Source organism: Labrus mixtus, chromosome 20 (assembly GCF_963584025.1).
Source record: "Labrus mixtus chromosome 20, fLabMix1.1, whole genome shotgun sequence".
NCBI classification, from domain to species: Eukaryota; Metazoa; Chordata; class Actinopteri; order Labriformes; family Labridae; genus Labrus; species Labrus mixtus.
This window is the reverse complement of record NC_083631.1, coordinates 22,684,949-22,712,397: the sequence shown is the minus strand read 5'-3', so window position 1 is coordinate 22,712,397 and position 27,449 is coordinate 22,684,949. Positions and strand designations below refer to the sequence as shown.

Below are 27,449 nucleotides of genomic sequence, written 5' to 3'. Positions count from 1 at the left end.
CTTAATAACTCAGTCTGACTGGAAACCTTGGGACCGGGCTTACTTTGCGGGAAAAAAAAAAAGATTCTCAAGATCTCACTAAACAGACGAACTCCGGCCGCTTCAAAAACTAAAACACAGGAAGCAAAAAGGAAAACAATCAGTTCCCCGAGCGTAGAGATGCAGGATGTGTTTGGCAGCTCCGGTGCTGTAAAAAAAAGTTAAAACCAGATCAGGCTCAGACGGATTAGTGAGAGGAGACTTCTTCTTAAAGCCGGGTTTTAAATTCTGACATGTCAGTGCTTTTTTTTTCTCTCTCGATGTTTACAGTGCAGATAACCTCCAGGACAAACAGGCGACGCTTTCTCCTCCAGAGGTGTGAACGTGGTGCTAACGGGGGAGAAGGTTCAGCATGGGGAAGAGGTGACAAGTGTGTGTTTGGTTTAGGGGGGGGGGGGGTTATGGCATGGCAGGATGGCAGGAGGGGGTGCTGGGTAAAATAACGAGCTGGAGGAGGAAGAGGACGGTGTGTGATGGGGTGGGGGTCGGGAGGACCAGACCGGATGAGATGGGGCTAATTTGTAAATCTTGTTTGTCTGTGAGAGCCAAAATAAAAAACTTCATAACATGAAAAGACGATCGTCCTCACCCCGTCAGCTGATCACAGCGTTCAAACTCATCAAGTAATAAGTGATATACTCAATAGTAAACATGGCATCTCAATTATTCAATCAAACTTTATTCATATCACACCTTTCAGACAAACTCAGATGCAGTTTAAAAGGTTTGTTAAAAATGATTCAGAGACGAATGAACCCCAGGAAGAATGAAATCAAACCTGTTTCTTTTTGTTCTGCTGCAGCGGCAATAAGCTGCTTTAGTTCTCCGCTTGCTGTGAGTCAACATTTGACTGTCTGCACGCCACCTCTACCATCTCCATGCTCTAATGAACCTGCTGCTGCATGTTTCCTGTTCTCCAGTTTGTTCTTCTCCACTCTTTTCTTCAGATTGTGATTCTGTTGAACTACATGTAGCATTGATACAAAGACAAATATTCTCATTATAGCATCGTATAGCGGACTCTGTTCTTACATCTGCTACTTCCACGTCTTGCCTCAGGAGACCCCCCACCCCCCCTCCTGTCTGACAGGGTTAGCCTCCTGCTGTGAGCAGCATAATGTGAACAACCAGGTCAGGAGGATTTCAGGGGCCGTACTCCTGAGAGTCTCTAAAGATTTTAAGAAATGCATGCAACAGCTTTTAGAGTCAGACATTCACCGTCAGCTTCTTCTTCTTCTTCTCTCTCATGTGTTTTATCTTGAAATGTCTGATAAGTTGTTTTTCATCATGTAACATATATCCTGTGTCATGTGGACGTATGGATAAGCCAAGGAATCACCTCATCTATTTATCTTCGTTCCTCCATTGAGGTTAAATCAGATGTTGGAGAAGTTATCTGGCATGATTTAGGAATGATTCTGGAAATGTATGAAAGAAAGAACAGATGTTTGAGTTAACATGTCGGGGTTAAAAGTTAAAGGTTGTTGAGAATGAAACACCAATGTGTAGTTACTGCATGTGATAACTGTAAATTAGGTTTGTTAAGTTTGTTGCCTTTAATAAGTATCGGCTTTTATAGAGAAGGAATAAGTCAAAACGGACTCAGGTGACGGATCAAAACAGCAAAATAACATCTGGTGTCATTTCAAATCTTTAACATCTATTTACACTTTTTTAAAAGTCTGTGAGAATCAACACGTCGTCCCCGTCGTCACAGCCTCTCTGCAGCAGGTGCTGTGTGACTGCAGCTCTGCTTTCCATTATGAAGCAGCGCTCTTCAGACGCTCACGTGCAAACACTGAGCTGAAGCCAAAAGAGACCCAAACACAAACATGTGCTGATAGTTTCCATCTTTAACCAGGCCACAAAGCTGCAAGATATGAACCCGTTTTCTTTGTGTAATAATGTGAAATCTTTGAGATATTTTGTTGTTCTTTCCCCGGCAACAGACAGAAGTTTTGTAGATTGTTGAGCTGGAGTTTGATAAAGTTTTCTCTCATGTTGCTCTGTTGTCGGTTTGATGGTTATTGGAGAAGCAGCATGAGCTCATTGTGTGTGATACTGTGCGTAGGCATGTGTGTGTGTGTGTGTGTGTGTGTGTGCTTATTTTCTCAGGTTACCGTTGTGTTTGCGTTGTCTGAGCTGGCAGGGGTCCGTGTAGCTGGGGGATCTTTGCGGTTTGAGACGACCCAGAGCTTCTTTCACTTTATTATCCGGCTCTGCGCGGCGCTCCTTCTGATCTGCTCCCATCAGGGTTTTTTTTTTTTTTATTCTTCCTCCGGGCGTCCTCCTCACACCTGCATGGAAACAGAGGCGGAGGAGACCCCGCCGAGCTGGGATTTTGTTTTTACTAGTTACACAACAGTCTGCTGCGTCTGGGTTGTGGAGTGTGTCATCACCTCTCAGTGAAGTCTTTAAGGAGGCAGTTTGTTGTGATGGTTGGAGCAGCTCGGGGTCATCAGGAATGTGGGAGAGAGAGAGGGACCTGTAGCATGTGGAGGAGAGGCCCCTGTGAGGGGGGGGGGGAGACACGGTTACAGATCGGCTCAGGAATGTCTGTCACTGTTTCAAACTCTGACCCAGACTTCTGAACCCGTTATGATGGGATTAATATTCCAGCGGATGTAGCCTTCTTATGTTTTGAAGCATTACAGTAAGTTTCATCTTCAGCTTCAGCATACGTCTAAACAGCGAGCTGGTTCACGGCCCTGCAGCACCACCTGCTGCATGTTGGAGATGTTGCAAAGACAAACCTAGAGTCTTTTGGTCCTTTGAACAGAAGTTGAATTATAGAGTATCAAACCATGCTTCCTGTTTCCGCACAGTGAAAATGCAACTGTAGAAGTGTTTGAAAGTGATTCTGTACTGGGCACGTTAAGTAGTGGTTTCTCAACTGGTCTGGCCGAAGGACCCACCACCAACTCCTTCATGGAAATCTTGACCCAAATTTGTGATGTTTTTTCAACCAATCAGATTTATTGAATGAAAAATAGAGCAGTTTGGACCTGAGATGGTACGGAAACATGTGATGGAAAACCAACATTTTTTTAAGAGCACTTCACAGTCACATGTTCGCTACCCACTGAAAATGGCTCTGCGACCCACTTTTGGGTCCAGACCCTCCAGTTGAGAACCACTGGCAAAGAGGATTATTGTCCGTCAAGATATTCGACCTGGGATCGGGATCGTTTCATGCTATGGTAGCGTTTTTTCCGACAGAACACCAACTTACACTGGAAGCCCTGAAAGGTGAGCCGCTCCCCTGGGATACCGTGAAGTCATATCTGATGCGTTCAGGGACTAATCATTCAATGACATGACTTTTCAAGCCCTCATGAACTCACAACCTGCATGCCAGTTCGTTCTTAGAGGCAATGAGCGCTCAGATTCAGTTTTGCATTGATAACCATCTTCACCTGACTTCTTATCGTGTCACCTTTTGTTACACTCGGTGAAGCTGCAGACCGTGAAAGAAGATTCCCGTCGGGTACCTTGAACTTGATTCAGCCAAGTTTTTAAGATACTGTGTGATGATTAAAGCCATTGTTGTGCAGAGAAACTTTGAGTTATGACCAACATGTTCACAGCACAGGTATGAGATCTTACCTGTTTTAGTCGTCTGAATTTATCTCTGAATCAAACCAGACGTGTTACAGTACCACCCACCTTCTTCTGTTAGTTTCCACTCACTGATCCAAACGCCACAAAGCTGCGACCTCCGTCCACCATGAAGCTGCTGCTGACTCTCTGTCTCGCCTGCTCGCTGCTGAGCACAGGTAACTCCCTGCTTCTGATCCCTCCTTTGAGTTATCTGCATCCTGTGCTAGAACAAAAAGGTTTAACTGCTTTCTACATGTTTAGGACTGTAACCGGGAGTTTAATTTTAAATCTGGAGGCAGGTGTTTCTTGATGATGATTGATGGAGTTTGATTTGACTTTTTAAAAACCCAAGCTAAATCATAACTCTACAATTCACGTAGCAGACTCTTTTATCCAAAGCGACGTACATCAGAGAGGAAGAACAACACAAGCAAGGATCTAGAAAAAAGGGAACAATGTCAGTAAGAGCAAACGATCAGCTTTGAGTCTGATTGGACACACAGGTGCTGACAGGAAGTGACCAGAGGCAAAGCACAACATTGAGGGCAGTTCTTAAGAGCTCTAATCAGTATAGAAACCATCTTATAAGTCGTCGTTATCAAACAAAAACCATCGTCATTACCATCATCATCATCAATAATATGGAGACCATCATCATTAAGTTAGTAGGTATTCATGAAAGAGCTGGGTCTTTAGCTTTTTCTTAAAGTAATTTTTGATTCACCCACCAAGCTGACAAGACCTTCCTAGTTTTCAGATCAGAGCTTGTTCTCTCTACTTTAAATACGAGGATACAAACACAGCGAGGAGCAGACTCTGACTTGATAGAAACATGTTGCTGACGTCGTTTAGAGTCTGTCTTTGGTGCGTTGTGGGTCAGCTGGATCGTGTTTGTGTTTCAGCCGAGTCGCTGCGCTGCCACATGTGTGACAACGACAACTGCTCCAACTCCACCTCGGTCACCTGTCCCGTCTTCTCAGCCTGCAGAACCATCACTTCCTGTGGGTGCAAGCTCCTTCAACACGTCACAACAAATAGTGAATTATCAGATTTAGTGTTTGCGAATCATTTAACTTTAATCCCTTTTTCTTTAGTGAGGCAGACCGGTCCGTTCACGAGTGTGTCTGTGAATAAAAGCTGCTCCTCGCTGCTCTCCTGCTTCCCTCCTCTCAACACTCAAGTCGAATGGTCCGTCAATGTGGGGGTCGCTAAAGAAGGTCACCATCAGCTCTGCTGCACCACAGACAACTGCAACTTCCCGACTCTGGCCGGTAAGATCTGCTAAATCTAAATGAAACATCTGTGCTTTGTTCAAAATATAACATGAATCAAGCACCAGAGGAGGTTTGTGACCCTGTATAAACCAGCTCTCTCAGAACGCTCCGTTTTGGTGTGTGTGTCTCTTTAAATGTAATGACCCCCCCCCCCCCCCCTTAGTTTTCCCCGTAGACATCACTCCTTCATAGTGAGAATAAAAATGTGTAAGAGTTTTGTTCTAGGCTGGGGGTGGAGTCCATGGGTGGAGATACCAGGGGAGGGGAGGGTTTTTGTTTTTTTTACCAGAATCCCACTGTGACATCACAAGGAGAGCACATTTGAAACAGAGCATTTTTCTCTGTGTTGTAAGACTTATGCAGACCACAAACAAAGGACTGGATGGTTTATTTCACATGTTGTGGGTCAGTAGACTCTCAGGTTACACAGATATATGTTCAGAAACACTGAAGAAGAGGATTTTTCAGAATATGTTCCCTTTAAGAATCTTGTAGTGTTGGAGCTGTGTTAGAGATTTGGAGATCTGGCTGGTTGGATCTCTCTTTTAAGAAAAAGAGATGTTTGTGTGTTGCTGTGTGTGTGGATGCTCGACTCAACCTGACTTATAATTCAGCATAAGGGGCACTGGTGGCGCAGTGGTTTGTGCGGGCGCCCCATGGGTGGAAGCTGTGTTTTTCCAGGGTTCGGGTCCAACCTGTGGCTCCTTTCCCGCATGTCATTCCCTACTCTCTCTCTCCCTGATTTCCGGCTCTATCCTCTGTTCTATCTCTCGAAGTGAAGGCACAGAAAAGCCAAAAAATAAATCTTAAAAAAAATTCAGTATAAGTTTGTGATAATCGTTTTCCTCCCTTCCTTCTTTCCAGTTCCAAACACTCTAGCGAACGGTAAGCAGTGTCCTGTGTGCGGGAGCCTCGCTGAGAGCCAGAACGGGACCTGTAACTCCACCCTGTCCTGTCAGGGAGTCGAGGACCGCTGCTTCAACGGCACCAGTGAGTTCCTGCCTGAAAATGACCTTCACACACTTTCATGTTAGACGTTTATCATGCTCAGAAGATGTTCATTCAGCCTCTCATGTGAAGTACAGAACAACCACCAGAGGGCGCTGTGTCTTAGTTTGAATTAGGATAAACACCATGCATCATCATCTCTTTGTTCCTGCTTCTGTTCTCGCCTTTCCTTCTGAACAGCTGATCACACGCCATCAGATAACAAACCTCTTCACCGTTTCCTGCAGGGACGTCAAACTCCACTCAGTTTCTGCTCCTCGGCTGCATCTCCGGCAACCTCTGCAGCCTCCAGGCCACGTTCGGCTCTCTGATCGGGGGAAACATGGAGATCACCTGTGGAGCTCCCCGCGGCGTCGCGATGAGCGCCGTGCTGCTGACCTTTGCTGTCGCAGCTCATAAAGTCCTGCTTTAGATTTTAAACATGTTTACGCACACATACAAACCAACACAAGGCTGAGGGGAGTTCAGTGTTTCATAACAGTGTAACGTCGACAACATGTGCAGGTACAACAGGCTGAACCACATACAGACGTTATCACACACAGATAGAGGCTCAGATATGAACACACACACACACACACACACACACACACACACACACACACACACACACACACACACACACACACAGTAATCATCACTGAATGGAACAGTGAGAGCACATGTTGTTGAAACTGACAGGAACAATCTTCATATCAGATAAAGAGACACTTAAATACTGACGCTTTGAGATGTTGAACTTTCTCTTTTTATAATGTTTTTCACGTCTCCTTCTATCTTTAAACTTTCAGTTATTTATGTTAAATCCTCTTCTCCATGTTCCTCTAACTCTAACATGTGTCTCTAGTCCGTCTACAAACCCCCCAATGATGAAAAAAGTCCATCCTCTCCATCTTCTGCCTGCTCCACTTTTCAGAAAATGTGTGCTCAAACAGGCCGTTTGGAGATTTTCCCTTCGTGACATCACAAAGGGCAGTAGCCCCTCCCCCAGGTGGGTGACACTCCCACAGCTAGGTGTTTGTTCTGCCCTCTGAGTCTGACTTCTCACCGTAAACAATAGGACATGGAGCGAGAAAGCACCGAGTGCACCCAAGCCCTTCCAGAGAGGGGGCGTGGTCAGACACAGCTCATTTACATATTTAAAGGTACAGACACAGAAACAGCCTGTTCTGAGCAGGGCTGAGATAGAGGGATTTATAGGCACAGCTCTTAAGTTAGAGACCACTGTGTAAACATGTAGCGTGGATCAAAATGAAGGATACAAAGCAGCATGACAGAGAAAAAATAAAGATGTCGTCCAAGAAAGACAGAATAATGATCGTAAGTGTGTGCATGCCATGATTCTGGCTTATAAAGCTGGATCATATTAGTGATTTATTTAATTAGTTTATTGATATCCTTAATGATTCTTCCTTTTGTTCATTTATAATTTAATCGTCTTTCCCATCGTTGCTGTGCACGTGATTTGTTTGAAAATATTTAAAAGCTTGTGTCATATAACCAAATAACAGCAGGGTCATTTTCATGGACTGAAGTAAATAAAAGCCCGGGCTATTAATACTTTTAGTTCTACAGTAAATAAAGCAAATCGTGGACTGTATTTAATGTATAAATGGAGTGTGTGTGTGTCCAGAGCTGAATGTAGGCCAGTGGAGCCAACGTGACTCACGTCTGAGGAGTCGACACACACAGAGCACAAACACACACAACCCCCCTCATTCAAAACCACTGACACAGCAAATTAGAGCTGCTGTGGTGAGAGAGAGAGAGAGAGGGAGAGAGAGAGAGAGGGAGTCCAGCAGAGACTCGTTTGACACTCATACAGAGAAAATGTCATCGCTGCATGTTTATGGAGTTAATCACAGTAAGACAGTGAAGGTGCTTTTAAAAAGAGCGACGTTAAGACTCTCTCAGGTCAAAAACATCCGATAGAAAAACATGCACACGCTGCTTATAACACTCGTCCAGACTCAAATCCCAACATCCCAGTGATATGTTTTATAAATTACCAGTATAAAGCTTTCATTTTAATGTTTAAACTTTAATCTGTATAAGTGGTAACATGCATCATTCTTAGAGGAGAAAAGGAAAAAAACTGCAATTCCTTGAGTGTCCACTAGGGACTCGCTTCCACAGTGAGTCACTCTACATCTTAAAGGGCGCCAGATAGCGTAGTGGTTTTGCGTCCTATGTACGGAGGCTGCAGCTGGCTGTGGGTTTGAATCCGACCTCGGCCCTTTGCTGCACGTCATCCGCTCGCCCTCTCCTCCAAACATTTACTCTCTCTCTTCAGCTGTCCACAAAAGTTCCAACTTCACATTAGAATAAAAAACCTTTTACAGTCCAGTTAAAAAAAAAAAAAAAAAAAGTTGTTCTGATTTTTATACTTCATAGTTTTATATTCAGCATGAACTAGTCTCCCTCTGCATCATCGTTACGCTCTGTAAAGCTCGTGTGAGGAACTTTTGGCTTGCGTCGGTTTTGGTGCCCCCTTGTGGACAAAGCTGTATGTCTTATCTGTTTTCTGATTTTGTCCTACATGTGGTTTTTAAAACATCTAATCCTGGTTTATTGTGACAGTGTAAAGCATGTGCATAACGCATCAAGAATCTTGTTTAAATGTCACTTTATGAAACAGATGATAAGAGGACTGCAGGCTGATCTTCATCCCTGGAAGTCTTCCTCCCCTCCCTCACCCTTTCCCTCTCTTTGTGTACTTAAATGGGGGAGGGGGGAGGCACACTCACACACACACACACACACACACACACACACACACACTCACACACACACACACTCACACGGCAGCATCCACTGCTGATGTCAGACTCCAGTCATGTCGACCCTCCTCAGCACCATCAGCACCACCACCATCATCTTCATGGTTTTTCTTCACAGAGGTGAGTAACCCTGCTCCTCCATCCTCCTTCCTCTCTCTGTCTCTGCCGGTATCTCCCGTTTCTTCTCTTTAAATCCTCGTTCACCGGTTTTTAAAACGAGCTTTCCGTTTTCCTCTCGGCGGGTCAGGCAGGCTGGATGATGTTTTGGTTGCGCAGCGGTGGATGCGGTCTGTGACAGCCTCAGCAGTGACGCTGTTACGATCATTAGAAAGACACACCGGACAAAAAAATCACCGACATGAACATGACAGCGACGACACGAGAGAGAGAAATGTCCCGCAGCTCTGAACCTCCTGCGGTGAATATTTAATGATTATTATTGTTTTTATTGAGACTGATTTCATGTCTCCTGTTGTGATTGGCACCTCTGGATCTGACTGTCACAAACACATTGGGCACATTTTCATAGAGCAGCGAGTCGTATCGAAGCGTAGAAAGGGCAACGGTTACACGTGTTGCGTTCAGGTGTTGTCGGTTTTCTTAGCACACATCTACACTTGTCATGTAAATAACACTTGCAGCTTGTAGTTCCCTTCACTATAATCTACATAACATGATGTTACTTTAACAACAGCATGCACTGAATGATGGAACATGATATATTTTCTTTATTGTACTGCAGGCTGCAAGAACACGATGTTTTTTTTTTTACAGTTTTATACTGTAAAAAAATAATTTACAGTTTCTAACTTAAATACAAGTAATGCTCTGTTTACTTGGATAATATTTAAAAGCAGTGTAGCTTGTACAAACTTCATTTTCATTAATCAAAAATACCAAAACATGAAGTTATTTTAGTCAGTAGATGATATCAGGGTCAGATGGGTTTTTTTGTGAGCTAACAGTAACCTTAATAATCTATTTTAATTTAATAACTATAAAGATGAAGAACAGCTTTAGTGTAAGAGTTTGGCAGCAGTTTGTTAAACATGCTATTGCATCATTTTACAGATTGGGATTATAGAGGAATCAGCTCAAATTTAATCTCCAAATAGGACATTAAAAACTACGCTTTTCAGAATCACCACTTTGTATCTTTAAATGTTTTTTTATCCAAACAGAAAAGCACTCACATGTTCACAACATCCTGCTTACTCAACAATCCTTTAGATATTTTCAGAAACTTTAAAAAAGCTTCTTAACCTTCCTGATGATTTCAAATGTTTCTCTTAATTCTACAATTTACTGAGCAGACGCTTTTATCCAAAGCGACGAACATCAGAGAGTGAGAACAGCACAAGCAAGGATCTAGAAAAGAGGAAATAACATCAGGAAGTGTAAACAAACAGATTTAAGTCTGATTGGACACACAGGTGCTGACAGGAAGTGACCAGAGGTAAAACACAACATGGACAGCTGTTCTTCAGAGTTCTAATCAGAAACCATCCTAAATATCTTCATTAAGTCTGTAGGTGTTCATCAAAGAGTTTCAAGTTGAAACTGTGTTGTCAGCAGTCGGCCATCTTTGTTCTGGTTTCATAAGAGTGAGGCTGTTTTCTGAGAGTCTCAGGAAACATAATTATAACAAAAAAGAATGAGCATTTATCGATCAGAGCTTTACAGACTGATTATTATTCAGTCGGGCCTTCCTGGAGAGGAGAACTTAAAGTGTGATTTAACAGATGTTTGAGGGAATATGGAGGCTTTTCATTCACTTTGTAAAGATTCAGATTTCAAAGATGATCAAGATGTTTGTGGAGCGTGCCGTGTCCATGCATGGAGAATAAAATGTTTGATACTCAGAGATTATGAAAACTATGAACTCACATTTGACAAGAGAAGCATTTGCTATGTTTTGATTTCTTTTTTTTGTCCTGCTTTGTTGGTGAATCAGTTTTATGTCTGGATGTGTGAATGTTAAAAAACTGGATTAAGTGATGCAGAAAATGGGAAAAGGAAATCAAACGTTTACAGAGCTGGAGGAGCTATAGGATCACCCGTATGTTCCCACGGTCACATGATCACTTTGATATGACATCGTCGACCTATAAGGGGGATAAAAAGAAGAATGTGTGTGAAGGGGGGAAAAAGGGTGATTGATGACATTTGCAGGAAAGTTGTTGTGCTTTAAGAAAAAATTGCAATGTCATGCAAGTGCGTCTGATTCAGGGAACATGTTGGAGAGAAGATGTGAGATGAATTTGTAGAGCTATGAGGTGCTGACGCTTTGTGTTGTTGCTGGCACATCTTGCAAAAATGTTCCCAGGGGACAGGACGAGGTGAAAACTTGAACTGTTAGCGTTCACGCGTTCAGCTCACCCTGAAGATGAACGGGTTATATTCAGCAGTTTAGTGCTCGTTGTCATTTTTGGATTCTTTTGTAAAAACCTTTTTGCAGACATTTCCTTTGGACTGCTCATTTGGTCACAGAAGTTGAAATGTAACACCTCGGCTCTCAGCTTTCTGCACAACTCGCCATCAGATGTCTCAAAGAATAATAAAATACCACGGCTGAAGTGAAGATTTTCAGGAAGCATTTTTCCCTGAAAATCCACCCGCCTTACCTTGAATTCAAGGCCTCAAACTGTCCTATCTCCTCGCTACATCTGAGGACTAAAACGAGCTGGAGGTGGGTGGTCTCCTCGCTCGCTCGCTCGTTCGTTCTTTGGGATATCAGCTGGATGAAGTCCAGTGAGGTGAAGTTTATTTTACTTGTGTCGGGCTGAAGCAGCAGTCGAGTGTGTTTGCAGGAGGAAGAGGGAGATGAAGGGGCTTGGAGAGCACGTTTTGAGGTGGTGTTTGTGTGGGAGGAGACGATGACCTGCAACACTACAGAGTGTGAACACGAGTCCTGACAGCAAACACAGCAGGAAGGAAAAAAAACAGGGAATAAAAAGGTTTCTTAATCGTCCTGACATTCTCAGAATCATGATGAGGTCTGTCGATTAGGAAGGAGGATTATTCTCATGAGAAAATATTAGATGTATTATTCAACACAGGGACTATGCATGTGTTGAAAACTGCATTTTTAAGGCCCTAAAAAAGTCCTGCACAGTTAAAGAAATGTGCTAAGAGGGCATGTGTATTATCTGGAAGGCATACGGTGGCCAACAAGGGCCAAAAGCTGCAACTTTAAACATCCAACATAGTGAGAAACCATTCTACTGAAACAGCAGTAACTCGTTTAAAACTGTGATGTTGTTGAAGTGCTGCAGGCGGGGCACAGGTGGCCTAGCGGTTAGTTTGCACACCTCATGGACAGAGGCTACAGTCCTCAAAGCGGGGCAACCCGGGTTCAAATCCGGCCCGTGGCTCATTCTCTCTCCCTCACTGATTTCTGAACTTTTTGTAAAACCCTTCAAAATAAGTTCTCCAGGCCTGCAGGGGGCGCTAAGCTAAGTTTTTGGAGTGAGCTGACGGGAGAACGCAGCGGGATGTAATCAGGGAGATTCAGACTTCACAGTGATGAGTGTTGGACTGAAACGCAGCTCACAGGAGATCGAGTCTGAATCCTCTTTGGCGTTCACTCTGAGCCCAGAACCCTCGTCCAAAGTATAAAACTAATACGATCATCTGAACCGCACTCAAACAGCACACACTTGATCTGAACCAAATCTGATTCCAGGAGAAGATAGAAGTTTAATTTGATTAACGAGATCGTGTCAAACAGGAAACCTTCATCTCTGAGAGCGTGTTTCTAACGTGTTGAAAAAGTGACTCGACTGCAGCAGAACAAAAAGTTCTCATAAGGATTCCCTCGCCTCTTTCCCTCTTTCATCCTCTCTCTTTGTCTCTGTAGCTTTCCTGCTGAGTGCTCACTGCGCACACACACACACACACACACACACACACACACACACACACACACACACACACACACACACACACACACACTCAGTAAATTAGCCTTCAGCTGTGCTTACATACAAGCACATGTCCTCAAGGACTCTTTCTTGTTCTGTCTCCTTTTTCACATCTTTGCTTTGCCTGACTTTAATCACAGTTTATCGTCTTCTTCTTCTTCTTCTTCTTCTTCTTCTTCTTCTTCTTCTCCTTCTTCTTCTCATTCTCCTTCTTCTTCTTCTTCTTCTCCTTCTTCTTCTTCTCCTTCTTCTTCTTCTTCTTCTTCTTCTCCTTCTTCTTCTTCTTCTTCTTCTTCTTCTTCTCCTTCTTCTTCTTCTTCTTCTTCTTCTTCTTCTTCTTCTCCTTCTTCTTCTTCTTCTTCTTCTTCTTCTTCTTCTCCTCCTCCGTCCTTATTATTGATGATGTTGACGTTGGATTTAAAACTGAAACACTGTGGCCATGTTGTCTTGACACTTTCTACAGCAAAATTTTAAGTAAAAACCACAAATCAGGCCGATCAGTCGGGTCGACGTTTACTCTGGTGGTTAATAACTCGTTTGCTCTGCGGTGTGATTAGCGCTCTCAGATTCATTTCCTGAGTTCATTCATTTCCTTGTGCTCACAAATGGGTCATTTAAGTACAAAAAAACATCCCGTTGTTGCAGCAGTTTGAACTGAAGATTTTTGATGCGGCGGCCATGTTTGTTGTGATGTCACGCTCAGGGTGTGAGGCTCAAATGAAGTTATCGTGTCTTCATGGTTGTGAGTCTTCAGGTAGTTCTGCAGCTGTCAGAAAACAGAGTACTGACATGTTCTGAGGAGATCTGAGAGTTATTGAAACTGGTTGAAGAGGAGGAGAATCTTTAATTCCGTCTTGAACGGGAACAGGTTTCCTGAAACGCTTCACTTTTCTTATTCTGTGTTCACAGTTTGAAAGTTTCTCTGTTCTCCTCTACGGTGCGTTCTTTCATTCTTTACCTGTCAAACGAGTCTAAATTAAATTCGATAATCGCTGCGAACACTGTGACGAAAAAAGAGGCAGCCGAGGCTTCTTGTTTGACTGCAGGGGATTGTGGGTAACGTGGACCGTTAGCCCATTAATAAGTGAAACAACCATGTGATGGAGACATATGGCCTCGCTCTGATCTGCCCTCGGCCAGCTCCACGTGTGTGTGTGTGTGTGTGTGTGTGTGTGTGTGTGTGTGTGTGTCTGTGTGTTAATCCCCAAAAAAAGTCAACTGAGCTGAGTGAGACGAGGAAAAAAATTTGAAAGAAGAGAGACAATAGACACAGGCAGCGTGTGGGCTGAGTGTGTGTGAGTTTTACTGTGTGTGTGTGTGTGTGTGTGTGTGTGTGTGTGTGTGTGTGTGTGTGTGTGTGTGTGTGTGTGTGTGTGTAGGAGATACAGAGTCTGTGGGCTGGAAGAGTGGGAGTTATCTGCAGAGAGATGCTTTGACCTCCCTGCAACTGCAGCTGCCTCTAGGCTCCACACACACACACACACACACACACACACACAGTAAAACTCACACACACTCAGGCAAAGGGAACATGGAGTACTTGCATATCGGTGAAACAGAGAGAGAGAGTGAGTTGCTTCGGTTGCAATGATCCTGAAATGGCCTCAGAGCTCGAGTAAACCTTCGCTACCACGCGGCAAAAAAAACACATTTCAAAACTCAAACAAAAAATTGTACAAGCGTTATTTTTTTATTTCCGTTTTGCACAGACAGGTTTCCATTTGAGAGACTGACCAGGCTGTGTGGAGGACAGGACCCACAGGATGTATAAAACATGGACGTCACACACACAGTCTCAGTGACGTCACACGTTGATGTCTCGGGAGGCGTTATGAAGCACGACGACGGCGGCGGCGGCCATATTGTAAACTCTAACTAACCTTTGATCAATCTAGAAACAGGCGTCAAGCTGGAGCTGAGGCGGAGCCTTAAGCCTCCTGTCTTAACAGCTACAAAACATCCACATCAAATAGGACACGCCCCTAATGACTCTCAGCCTTACTAACGGCGAGCTCATGCTCTGAATGTAACGTCTATGAACGCAGGGACGACCCTTCACATGCTGAGTGAGAATCCATCACTCAGTTTTATGTTTTTATTTGTCTTCTGTGATGTGTTCATGATGCATGCTCAAACTGAGAGAAATGTCGTCCTGCCAACCCGCGGCGTTCTCTCGTCTGGGAACGTGTGCACGCTTTTTTATAAAAGGAGCGATTCGGCTGTTTGAGATGTTCATGTATGAAACGTTAACGTGCTGCAGAGCTGCTCGGATCTCCTGCGGCTCTGCATCTGAATTATGTTTCACTTGAGGCTGGATGTATTTTTGATTTGACATCGTCAGACTCTGTAGCTGCACACTCTGAAAGATGAAGTTTACAGGAAGGAGGAACAGCAGAATGATGTTAGTCTTTATTTTCAGTGTGATAGAAGGAGAAGATCTTTGACTGTAAAGCTGATATAACCAAACTAACAGAAACCTAACAGAGACTTCAGGAGTGTAGACCAAAGCTATCTTGTTATTTAGAGGAGAAAGTTGCTTTTTTTAAACTCATGGACCTCTGTGAAGAATGTGCTGAAAGTCGTGGAGCATTTTGTTTCTGCTGACTGGATATGAAGTCCTGAAGTTTGTTGGTTGATTTTGCATCATCTGTGTTTTTGCAGCGTGATTAAGGTTGATGCATTTGTTTTCTGTTTCCTCCTGGTTTAGTGTTTAACACTTTATTTGTACTTTTGAACACATTTTTTAACTTTGCATCGTTACTAAATTTGCAGCTTTTTTTTCTCCTCGTGAAAATCTTTTTGCAGTCGGTCGGATTTGGTTGAGAGGCGGGGTCAGGATAAAAACAGGGGTTAGCGATCTTATGCTATCACTTTCCAAGATAGCGTTTCATTGTTTAGAAAAAATTGGCTTCAGAAAAAATATAAAGATTGAGATGCCGACACCTTGGACGGTCTGTTTTCTTGGTAACTGAAGAAGACCTTTTCTTGTGAGGTTGATTCAGCAACAGCGCCATGACGGAGCTCCTCTGTCATTACGTCTTTGTACCTTCATATCGATTCCTCAACAGCGTAATTTTAACGTCCCAGTCTGATATAAAAGGTTTGTGCTGAGTCATTTTGAATGAAGGTTCATGTTCTGCAGTCAGAACAACAGAAGCTGATGGTAAGAGTCAAAGGGCACAAAGTGGAGGATGTAGTCTTACAGCAGCAGATGGGAAACACCAAACCTTTGGCTGGTAGCCTCAGTGAGCTCCTGGCTGCAGCCTGAACACACACACACACACACACACACACACACACACACACACACACACACACACACACACTCACACACACTGTGTCACCTCTGCCAAAGCATGGGGCTTAGCAAATTTACGTCCATTAGTGCCCCCTCTGTGCGAGGTGGAGAGTGCAAAGTGACTCACTGAGCAGACGTTCTCCACATTCACACAACGGCCTTTCGCTCTGATGTCACACCGCCGTGGTCAAAGTTTCCAAGTTGAATAAATCGAGAGTTTATGACCGAGTAAAATCATTCAGAATTCAAACTCAGCAGAGTTTAAACTCAGTCAACAGGGAGCGAAACTTTGAATCTTTAAATTATTTTATGCTAGCTAGTCCCCGTGCAGCCATTGTTGTGGTTGCTAGGCAACAGGACCAGAGTGTCTCATTTCAGTTCGGCCTGAGCTGTCAACGCAGGAAACGGCGAGCAGTTCTTCATAGGATGCTAACCCCCTGAATAGAGACAAAGCTTGTCATGTCCAAACAGCCTTTCTATTTTTAAACTACATTACCCAGAAGTCACCACTGCTCTCTCTCTCTCTCTCTCTCCGTTCCTGCAGCTATCTGACGATGGATCTATTCCGCAGAGGAGAGCTGGGGCTGCTGGGAGGAGGGGAGGGGCTAAGGGAGGATGTGGGCGTGTCCGGGATCAGCTGGACGGCTAATCGTCTGCCGGACGACATGTACCCGGCGTCGGGATTGGCTCTGGCCGCCGCCTACCACGACATCAAGACGAGGCTGGCCAGTCTGGAGAGAGAGAACAGCAGCATCAAGAGGAAGCTCAAACACTACGAGGTCAAGGTCACGAGCAACACACACACACACACACACACACACACACACACACACACACACACACACACACAGAGACACACACACACACACACACACACACACACACACACACACACACACACACACACACACACACACACTCATCGACACATAGACAAGAATGTAAAGAGCTCGACTTTAATGTCCAGAGAAGTGAATCTCTTCTTCTTCTCTTCTTTTTTCTGTAGTTTCCTGTGATGAGCGAATTTGGAGACGAGAGGATAATGTGCCGTTCCTGTGAGCCAATCATCAAGGACACCAGCATCATCCAATCAGAGACCACCAACCTGCAGCAGAGGGTCAACTCGCTCACTCAGGAGGTACCTCAAACATCCATCAAACAATACGACGCCAATAAATAAAGTTTGGACACAAACAGATTCAGATGATTTGCCCGTTTTGAATCTGATGCCGACAAAAAAAAAGTTGGGACAAGGTCAAGACGTCTCATGTAGCGTCTCTTCTTCTAACAGCATTTTAAAGACTTTTGTAAATCAGTGAACTTCTTGTGATGAAAGATACAACAGAAAACTCAAAGTACTTGGTCTTTTTCGATTCTTTGATTTTTCTTGAAATTTTCAAAATCCAAAACAAAAAACGCCAACAAGAATTAAAACTTTTAGACACTTCAACAAATCAAATCATTTTGGGGGACGGATCAATTGGAAGCGTTCAGGGAAATCGAGTCCAGCATTCTTTCTGTACTTTGATGTGTGTGGGTCAGTTATGATGCCGTTTGGGAAGTGACTCAAAAACACATTAAGTTAAGTTTTGAGGCGAGACTTGGACGTAGGGGACGGTTCAGGAAAGTCTTGGTGCCTGACTGTGAATTCAGGATTATGAAATATTGAGATCAATCCTCGAGTCATCAAGTAATCCTCTGAGGCTGACACGAGCCTGGCTGCAGGACGGCGAGGGACAAAGTGACTCATCCCATTATTTATTGACCGTGTGGTTTTTCATGATGTTATTTCAGTTTTTCTCCTGTTTTCTGTTTCAGCTCCAGAAGAGTAAAGAGAGAGAGGAGAGGCTGGAGGAAGTCATCCAGGCCTACGAGAAGATCCACCTGGAGAAGAGCAACGTTCAGAGAGACCTGGACAAGATGGTAAACACACACACACACACACACACACACACACACACACACTAATGTTTATGTTTCATGTTTAACAGTTTGAGTGTCACATGTGTGTGTGTGTGTGTGTGTGTGTGTCAGACGACTCTCGCAGAGCAGCATGTGGAGCAGATCCACGGTCTGGAGTCTGCGCTCAGACTGAGAGAGACGTCCCTGCAGAAGCTGAGCGCTCAGCTGCACAGCAAAGACTTTCAGCAGGCTCAACGCCACGTCGGCCTGGACGTACCCCGAGGTTAGTGCACCACATGGACGTCACCCATGGGTGCTGCAGTCCAAATTCTGTCCCCCCTCCTCTCTTGAAGATGAAAAAAGATGTTGTGTGATTTGTGTCTTCAGAGGGACGCGGGCCGACGCTGCAGAGCTCTCGCAGCCTGGACGCTCTCTCGGACCTGAAGCTGCAGCGGCTGGAGGCGGAGCTCGAGGGGGCGCGGCACCAGGCGGACGGCGCGTGCAAGAGGGAGAAGGAGCTGAGGGCGGAGCTTCAGAGGCTGCAGCTGGAGGTCGCTCAGCTACGGAAAGCGCAGAGACAGGTACGAGTCGTTACACCCGAGGGCTGCCGGACCTCAAAACGTATAGTGGACATGAACGTTTGTGAGCGACCTTTGACCTTCATCTACTTCAAATTTAACCCTCAGCTGGTTGTGTGTTTATGTTTCAGTCTCAGGAGTCGCACTGTGAGCACTGTGATGTAGAGTGGATAAAGAAAGCCGGAGACGAGCAGTGAGTCTCATTTTAAAAAAAAGACAAATCTTCAAATCACATCGTTTCTTCTTCTTTATTTTTATTTGATTGTGTTTATTCGCAGAGTGAACCTAGCGTTAGCCTACACCGAGCTAACAGAGGAGCTGGGACGGATCAGAAATCTGGCCGTGAAACAGACCGACCTCCTGCAGCAAGTCTCACAGGAGCCGGGTAGGTCACATGGCCTGGGTTAGAGTCCTCAAAGACGCTAAACAAAGAAAACAAAACAAAGATTAAATAATGTGAGAGAAGGAGGAAGAGAACAGAGTTTGTTAGTGATGAAGAAGAGGTCAGGTTTTAGGGATTTCTTGAAGGTGGAGGGTGAGGGGGAGTCTCTGATGATTTTTGGGAGGGAGTTCCAGAGGGTGGGGCGGCAATGGAACCGGGGGTTAGTCCTTCAGGGGGGCAGGAGATTTTCTGATCTGATTTAGTTTAACTTTCTCTCTCTCTCTCTCTTTTCAGTCTCTCGTCCTCCTCCTGCTCCTCAGCGTCTCTCCCCCACCTCCCCCCAGCGCCCCTCTCTTTCCCCCGATAGGCTCCTCCCCACCCCGTCTCCTCCTCTGTCCCCAAACGACGGCCCCGCCTCCTACTCCCATCAGCCAACCAGCAGCCGCCTACGAGCAAAGTTCCAGGGTCGCCGTAGTTACTCTGAGGTGAGACTCTGATGTCACAACACTAACAGGATGTAAACAGGTTTAATTCAGCTGTAAGGTTAACAGAGTCTAATGGGGACTGGCTCGCTCTTGGAGCCTCAAGTGGCCACATGAGGTACTGCAGCCTGGCTTCATTGATGTTTCTATCTAAAGAATAAACTGGATCTCTTCTGCATATCAAAAACTGTCTGGTGACCTTTTTAAAGATGATTAACCTTTGTTAACTTTGTCCCATGTCCCAACCTCGACCCCCCCCCCCCACCCCCCACTTTCATCAGGTATCCGACCCATCAGCCGTCCAGAGGCCTCAGGCTCGCCTGCTGAGGGACCCGGTCTCCACCCTCCCCAAACCACGCTCCCTCCTCGGGGAGACGCAGGGCTACGGCCAAACCAAAAGTCAGCTCCGGGCGTCTCTGATGGGACTGGTCCGACCCGCCTCGGCTCATGGAGCTGGGGGCGAGCGAGGCGGAGAGAGAGGAGGGGGAGGAGAGAGAGGAGGGGGCAGCAGTCTGAGCAGCAGTCCTCATCACTGCGCTCTGGACCTGGGCTTCCCTCTGAACGCTGAGGTGAGACTCAGAACTTTTTGATGTTTTTAATTTTTATTATTGTGTCAGAAAAGAGAAACTGTAACACTTGTATTTATTCTTCTTATATTCTTCCTCTCAGGTTCATCACTTCCGTCACCATGACAACACGCCTGAGCCAACCCCCCTGGTGACCCCCCCACAGTCCTCTGACGATGAAGAGGTGATAATGATAATAATACAATGTGTCTGTCTTCTTGCAGCTTTAAATCTGCGTTATTCATGTTGACGATGTGTGTGTGTGTGTGTGTGTGTGTGTGTGTGTGTGTGTGTGTGTGTGTGTGTGTGTGTGTGTGTGTGTGTGTAGGATGTGTGTCCGTATCTGTCGCCGGCTGCCAGCCCGCCCCGGACGCTTGGCGCCGTCGGGATCGGCTCGTCATCACCCAGGGAGCAGCCTCTACACCCGTCTTTCCCGTCTCCTAGGAAACAGCCCCACCACCCCTCCTTCTCGGCCCCCGAGGGTCCTGCCACCCTCTCCTGCCATCTGCCTCCCTACATGAACACTGAGCATGCTCAGTCGTGGCCCTCCATCAACGTGAGTAAAGGAAACATGACGAGGATCAAAACAAAGCCGATGACAGTCTGTGAGAGGAAAAATATTCAGTCCAGTAGACGAACAGAAAAATAAATAAAAATGTGTTTTTTTAGACCCAAACGAGATGTTTTCTGTATTTATGTAAATATCAGAAACAAGCTGCCACAAGCTGATTACAGGTCCAGCAAGCAGCTTAGAATAAAGACTTTTTCCTCCTTTAAACATGAAACAGTTGGATTACAAATCAAACCAACAAACAGAGACCGGCTTCACTCCAATCTAAGACAAATATTGACGAAGAAGAAGATTTAGATTTGTCAGGCTGTCGGTCTGGGTCCTTCTTGTCTCATTGTCGTGTTTTTAAAAGAGTACAGGGACTTATAATCTTCGATCTCAGGACCTTTTCTTACTGTCTGTTCCAAAAGTCTGAACTGAACTGAAGTGGGGAAGAAGGCGTTTCAGTTTGCTGCTCCCTTTACTCTGAACGAATTACAAAAAGAGATGAAACTTAATGAACGTCTCTCGCTGGATGCTTTTAAGAGGAAGTTAAATGACCTGGAGGCGGATACATCTGGCTGTAGATGTTCTTCCTGATTTGTGGATGATTTTTGACAAACATTTTGCTGTTTGGATTTTGTTATTTGTGTCTTTTAATGTCTAATGTATTTTGTATTTGAAAGATTGGCTGTGAAACTCTGTTAATGTTTTGCTGCCTGTCTTGGCCAGGACACTCTTGAAAAAGAGATTTTTAATCTCAATGAGTTTCTTTCCTGGTTAAATAAATACAATTAAAAAAAACAAGTAAAATTTGTTAAGTTTTGATCATATTATTAAATATTCTAATCATCCTGCTCCTCAGGTTATCAGACTCTGTAACACGAGGAGAATCTGACAGAGACTGTAAAGTGACATTTCTTAAATCTTCACTCAGACAAAAAGCCTTTTCTGTTCAGGGGAACAAAACATGGAATGCTTTCTTTAAAACTGGGGTGGCATGAAGTGTTAGTGTACTTAATCCCACATTTAAAATCCTGATTAACTCCGCGAAACACAACAACAAATCTCATTTTTGTTCAACCCGTCAGATCACAGACGGACACATTGTGGATGTTTCTTTCCCGTGTTTTGACTTCCTGTGTCTTCCTCTGTCTCTCAGTTATGGATGGAGTCTGAAGAGAGCGCCGTCCGAAGCTGCCCCCTGTGTCAGCTGACCTTCCCCACCGGTTACCCTGACGACGCCCTGATCAAACACATCGACTCTCACCTGGAAAACAGCAAAATCTGATCTGTGTTATCGAGCACTGCTTCCATTGTTCGACTGTTTTCGAGGAGGATTAATCCAGGGGGGATAAATCGGAGGATTTGGACCCTCGCCTGTACGACCTCCGTCTTCTGGTTGCGGAGGTCACACGCCTCGCTCATGGGGAACTTCCTTCTGACTTTCAATACATCAGTTTTTAAATTTGAACCGCTTATGGAACGAGTTTTTCTTCCCTCCAGCTGAAGTGTTGAAAAGGAAGTACGAACATCGCCTGACGTCACTAAACATATCGACAATTAACCATCAAATTAAATCTTTTCTCTTTTAACTGAAAACTTTTAAAAGACAAAGAGATAAAAAAAAAAGGAAGAGAAGATGAGAGGGATTTTATCTCTGATGTTCACTGATGCAGAAGCGTCTGAACGGGTCTGAGAAACCACCAGGAAGCTCCGCCTCTCGCGTCACATTTCAGACAATAAAAAGACAATTTCAAGATTTTTGGAACAGCAATGAACTCCTGTGAGGTGAACGTGGATCAAAGGTCGAGAAAATCTGAGAATGATCGTAAGAATAATGAATTATTATACAAGAAAAAAAACTATTCTCATCATATCTGAAGGACTTTTTTTATCTTCATGTTATTTTATGTTTGATCATGAAATCATCTCTGTTTAGAGTTTTATAAGTCCTCTTCATTTCTTATTTTCATTTACCCCTGAAGTATTACGCCTTGATTATGAAATCAACCCTGATAGTTAAATAATGCAAATTGATGTATTTAGAATAACGACAAACTTTCTCATCATTATGAGCAAATTTAAAATGCGTCCCATAAAAGATGGAGATGCATTAGAGGAGATTTAGGAACACAAGAGGAGGAGGAACTTTTTCCCCCTTTTGCTTTTAGAGAAGAAGGTTCAAAATGTGCGGGATAAAAAGAGGAACATTCAGTGTGAGTGCATGGTGCAAGAAGATATACATCAAAAGAAGAAGTTCATATTTTTGACGTTTCTACTTTGTTCTCGAAATGCGACAAAAAAAAGATGGGTAACATTTTACGTGAAGGGCTCAGGTAGACAACCTGCTGCGTCGTGAGCGTACATGTTCACAACGTGTTACTGGAGGATTCCTCTAGACCAGGGGTGGGCAACTGGCGACCCGGGGGCCACATGCGACCCCCATCAACCCTCAACGTGGCCCTCAGGTCAATTTTTACACATGAATTAATTGGACAAAATCTGCCATGAAATCATGAAAACCAGAAATAAGTCCATAATAATATTTGATCACTGGTACATGTTGAGTTCAATTTGAGACATAATCGACTGTAATCGTTTTTGTATTCTACGATTTGGCCCCCTGGCGGTGAGAAGTAAATGTGACCAAAGTTTCCCGGCTCTAGAGGGAGCACCACATATACATCAGCGGGCGTGAAACACAGAAGTAGAGATGATCTGTCGCCGGCTATTTTGGAAAGCATATTTACTCGGTCTTGTCTCGGTCTCAGACTGGGCGGACTCTGGATTTTAAATCAAGACCACCACCGATCGGCTATTTTTCCACGCCATCACTGTGATTAGAAGGAAAACGCTCCTTTCTAAAAGAACAAAAAACTTCGGCAGTGAGGGACACGCCCCCTAAACACAAGATGATGATTTTTCATTGATATGTAATGGTCTTGGTCTTGGTCTCTGTCCCGCCCTGCCTTGGTCTTGGTCTTGATTCGGTCTTGATCTCTAAATGTCTTGGTCTTGTCTTGGTCTCGGGTATGTCTTGGTCTCGGGGCTCTCTGGTCTCGGGTATGTCTTGGTCTTGTCTTGGTCTCGGGGCTCTCTGGTCTCGGGTATGTCTTGGTCTTGTCTTGGTCTCGGGGCTCTCTGGTCTCGGGTATGTCTTGGTCTTGTCTTGGTCTCGGGGCTCTCTGGTCTCGGGTATGTCTTGGTCTTGTCTTGGTCTCGGGGCTCTCTGGTCTCGGGTATGTCTTGGTCTTGTCTTGGTCTCGGGGCTCTCTGGTCTCGGGTATGTCTTGGGTCTTGGTTAGTGGTCTTGACTTCAACACTACCAATTAGCTTATTATAACGAGAAGGTACATCAGGATTATGAGATGTGTGATTATAATATTATTGTCTAAAAGCTTCTAATAATGACTCACTATATAATTGGAGCTACTTATAAGCAATAGTTTTTCCATAACAATGAAAGAATTTACAATCCTTCATATTTATTATATTTAATCCTGAATCATCGAACGTGTAAAAACTGATAAAGAAATTTGAACGAATTGTAAAAAGAAGGCGTTTTTGTGTGTTTTAAATTGTCACTCAGTATGATTTACACTTTAAGAATTTAACATTTCTGTTTTTTTTTCTGTCTTGTTTTTGGAGATTTGACGCTCCACATGATTCCTGTTGTTCTTAAAATACAATAAAAGACTGTACCGTTAGCTTCCTGTAATGGCGCCAAGGAATCTTTTCCATTTTATCCGAGCTACACCTGAGCTGAAGAATCCTGGACTCACCTCAAGAAACTGTGGACGGGAACCCTACAGAGACTGAAAGTTTTCAGCTGTGACTGTTGAAAGGATGAAAGCCAATTATCTCTATATTAAGCAAAAAAATAAAGATAAAATGATGTTACTGAAGCAAAAAAAAAAAAGGTCTTTATCCGTTTGACACATTGTGGGACTGAGAAGGATTTTACTCATCTGACTCTTGTTCTGATGGAGTTACAGTTTGAAGATCAGCAGGTTCACTTTGTGTTCATGGACACTTCCCCTGATCACTCATGCACAATGTTTAAAAATCAAGCTGCAGGGAGGCACTGTGGGAGATCAGAACTGACTCTATATCAGCCTCTGTGAGCATTCACCTTCCTGTTTTTCATCATTATCACAGTTTCTGGGAAACATTGATTTTGGCAGGTCAAATTCTGATTAAATCTCACTTTCAGGAGGGGTCAGTGGTCACTTTGTGATCTGCATGTGTGTGTTTCCATTATTTGACAGTCACACAAACGCTGGTCAAACGATTATTCATACAAAATACATGAAAACATAAAAAAAAAAAAATTACTGAAATATTTTTTTTTGCCGTTAACATTATTGTAGTTTACTTCACTGATTAACTCTGAAAAATGGTTTATGCAATTCTTCTTTTAACTTTGTCGAATGAGGATTTGAAAGCAGCCGACAGGGGGCGCTGTTTGTCTGTTTCATTAATACCTCACTGTAACTTCACTGTTTACATCAGAGAGAGAGAGAGAGAGAGCAGGCTGAATGCTTTTATAAATCATGTGTACGAAATGTGAATGAAGATTTGTTCTGTAAATGATCTGGAATTAAGAAAGATTAATAAAGATTCATTCAAATCCAAAAAAACGTGTTTGCCTTGATGAAGAAATATTAAAAAGTCCTTAGATAGTGGGCGGCAGTAGCTCAGTCTGTAGGGGACTTGTAGGGACTTGTAGGGACATGTAGGGACTTGTAGGGACATGGGGACTTGTAGGGACATGTAGGGACTTGTAGGGACATGGGGACTTGTAGGGACTTGGGGACTTGTAGGGACTTGTAGGGACATGGGGACTTGTAGGGACTTGTAGGGACATGGGGACTTGTAGGGACATGGGGACTTGTAGGGACTTGGGGACTTGTAGGGACATGGGGACTTGTAGGGACTTGGGGACTTGTAGGGACATGGGGACTTGTAGGGACTTGGGGACTTGGGTTGGGAACCGGAGGGTCGCCGGTCCCGGTGCGGACCAAATATGGAAATTGGTCTGGTAGCTGGAGAGGTGCCAGATCACTTCCTGAGCACTGCCGAGGTGCCCCTGAGCAAGGCACCAAACCCCCTCCTCACCACCAGCTCAGGAGCGCCCGCTGTGGGCCGCTGCGTCACTCTGACATCTCTCATACGATCCTGTTTGTGTGCATGTGAATGTTCATGACTTACAGAGTGTAAAAATAGAATTTTCCCCTTGTGGGATCAATAAAGTAAATCTTAATCTCTTTATGTTAATATGAGAAATAGGCTACTCCGTTTGACAAATGTGCACAGAAAACTTCTTTTAAGACTACTACTATTTTATGGTACAACAAGCTAGCATTAGCTATGTCGCAACAACTAACAATTCCTTGCTAACAATATAAGTTTCTTATGTTACCTGGTTTAACACCAACAGCTATAAAACACTATCTTAAAGGATTGTGCCTGCTAACAACTTTATCAGCAAGAACGATAGCTAGCTTAAATACAAGCTAACATTAGCTATGTCCCAACAGCTCGCAGATCCTAGCTAACAATATTGTTGTATACTGACGTTACCTCGCTAACACAGATAGCTAGCTTACATTACAGTTAACATGAATGTGCTTGCTTAGCCTACAGCAGTGGTGTCCAAACTGTTTTTCTTGCAGGCCAAAATTGTCGTGTTAGAATCGCTCGCAGGCCACAGGTTTTGTTTTTTGGATTTAGTTGAAAAAATAGTAAGGCTTTGTAGATCAGAATCAAAAGGCTCGCTAAAGAAACAGCTTTGTTAGCTAGAACAATAATTAGCTTAACTACAAGCTACGATTAGCTATGTCACAACTAGCTTACAATATTGTTGGATATTGATGTTACCTCGCTAACACTAATGCTAACAGCTAGCTTACATTACAGTTAACATTTTTGTGCCTGGTAAAACTTTGTTAGCTAGAACAATAGCTTGTTTAATACAAGCTACCATTAGCTATGTCACAACTAGCTTACAATATATTGTTGGATACTGATGTTACCTCGCTAACACAGATAGCTAGCTTACATTACAGTTAACATTATTGTGCTCGCTTACAGCTTTGTTAGCTGGAACAATAGCTAGCTTAAATAATTGTAAGTATGTGATAGTAAAGTTAAGAATATTTTAAATGTAAAAATATATATTTTGTTTGTACAGACAACTGTCGACTAAAAAAGGTCGCAAACACAACATTGATTAAGAAGTTTTTTATTTGAAACAAAATAAGAAAAAACATCTCGCAGGGTTTTAACAGAAGCCTCTTTTCCTTAATGAAGTCCATCGTTGAAACATCAATAAAAATACGTCATCGCATCAACAGAGCAGAAAAGATCCAAGAGACGCATTTCATGTCCGTCAGCGTTTAAATTCCTCCCTTCTCTCCTCAATGAGCAGTCAAGTGTTTTTCAAATGAGCCGACAGGATAACAAGATTTAACCGTGTGTGTAACAGAAAACACACACACCGACTTTACGGATACATTTACACATTAAGACCCACTGACAGTTCCACCAGTTCACCTGAAACACACCTCAAAACAAACCAGAAGAAAACCGCCAAGTGTTCTGAGTCCCTCAGCAGGAAGCAAAAAAAAAAAAAAGAAGCGCCTGACTAAAATATTTCACGTCATTTTTAACACTTAAATTGTATAATAAACACGGAGAGGCTTTTATCGTAACCTGAGCATGATTATTTTACCCACAGTTTTGTCAAGGGCAGAGATTAACAATGGAAGATTTCTGGATTATGAGTGATTATTTTAGGTCTAAATCATGGACAAGAGGTAGACAAAAGGCTGGAAAGACATCCGGCTTCATCTAAATCAGTCTTCATTTGTTCGATGGCGGCATCTCACCTCTACATTAACAGAAATGAGACGTATTAAGAGGTTCATTTATGCTTCTTTAGCCCCCCCTTTCCTCTGCCTCCCAGATATATTAATGCATGGATTAGTGTAAAAACATGAATACAGTTCATAATCGACGGGGATCATTCCTCTTCATTATATTACTATGTTTTTTGTTTTTTT

The 27,449-nt window shown here is 43.7% G+C and overlaps 3 protein-coding genes across 7 annotated transcripts in view; 2 read left to right on the top strand and 1 right to left on the bottom strand.

Moving 5' to 3' along the window:
* The first annotated feature begins 3,383 nt into the window (after positions 1-3,383).
* Positions 3,384-6,551, top strand: LOC132954095 (lymphocyte antigen 6D-like). Of its 2 annotated transcripts, none has more exons than XM_061026555.1 (5): positions 3,384-3,815; positions 4,542-4,640; positions 4,734-4,910; positions 5,778-5,903; positions 6,102-6,551. In XM_061026555.1, exons 1-5 carry the CDS (start codon positions 3,767-3,769, stop codon positions 6,230-6,232), a joined length of 582 nt encoding a protein of 193 aa, XP_060882538.1. In that variant the 5' UTR covers positions 3,384-3,766; the 3' UTR covers positions 6,233-6,551. The 2 variants fall into 2 exon arrangements, with proteins under 2 accessions (XP_060882538.1, XP_060882537.1); XM_061026554.1 differs by having other exon boundaries at positions 3,407-3,815; positions 6,149-6,551.
* A 1,110-nt stretch (positions 6,552-7,661) lies between these two features.
* On the top strand, positions 7,662-25,025 carry LOC132954094 (TANK-binding kinase 1-binding protein 1-like). Of its 2 annotated transcripts, none has more exons than XM_061026553.1 (13): positions 7,662-8,821; positions 16,467-16,701; positions 16,929-17,060; positions 17,741-17,845; positions 17,957-18,107; positions 18,212-18,405; positions 18,534-18,595; positions 18,681-18,787; positions 19,079-19,269; positions 19,548-19,835; positions 19,936-20,016; positions 20,161-20,388; positions 21,545-25,025. In XM_061026553.1, the coding sequence occupies exons 1-13, from the start codon at positions 8,643-8,645 to the stop codon at positions 21,671-21,673; spliced, it is 2,082 nt and encodes a 693-aa protein (XP_060882536.1). In that variant the 5' UTR covers positions 7,662-8,642; the 3' UTR covers positions 21,674-25,025. The 2 variants fall into 2 exon arrangements, with proteins under 2 accessions (XP_060882536.1, XP_060882535.1); XM_061026552.1 differs by having other exon boundaries at positions 16,467-16,707.
* Positions 25,026-26,613: 1,588 nt separating this feature from the next.
* Positions 26,614-27,449, bottom strand: part of LOC132954072 (oxysterol-binding protein-related protein 7-like) — a 22,445-nt gene continuing 21,609 nt past the window's right edge. For all 3 annotated transcript variants that reach the window (XM_061026524.1, XM_061026525.1, XM_061026523.1), the window contains one exon: positions 26,614-27,449. This exon is cut by the window's right edge and continues 142 nt beyond it. The gene's annotated coding sequence lies outside the window, so the exon portion shown is untranslated.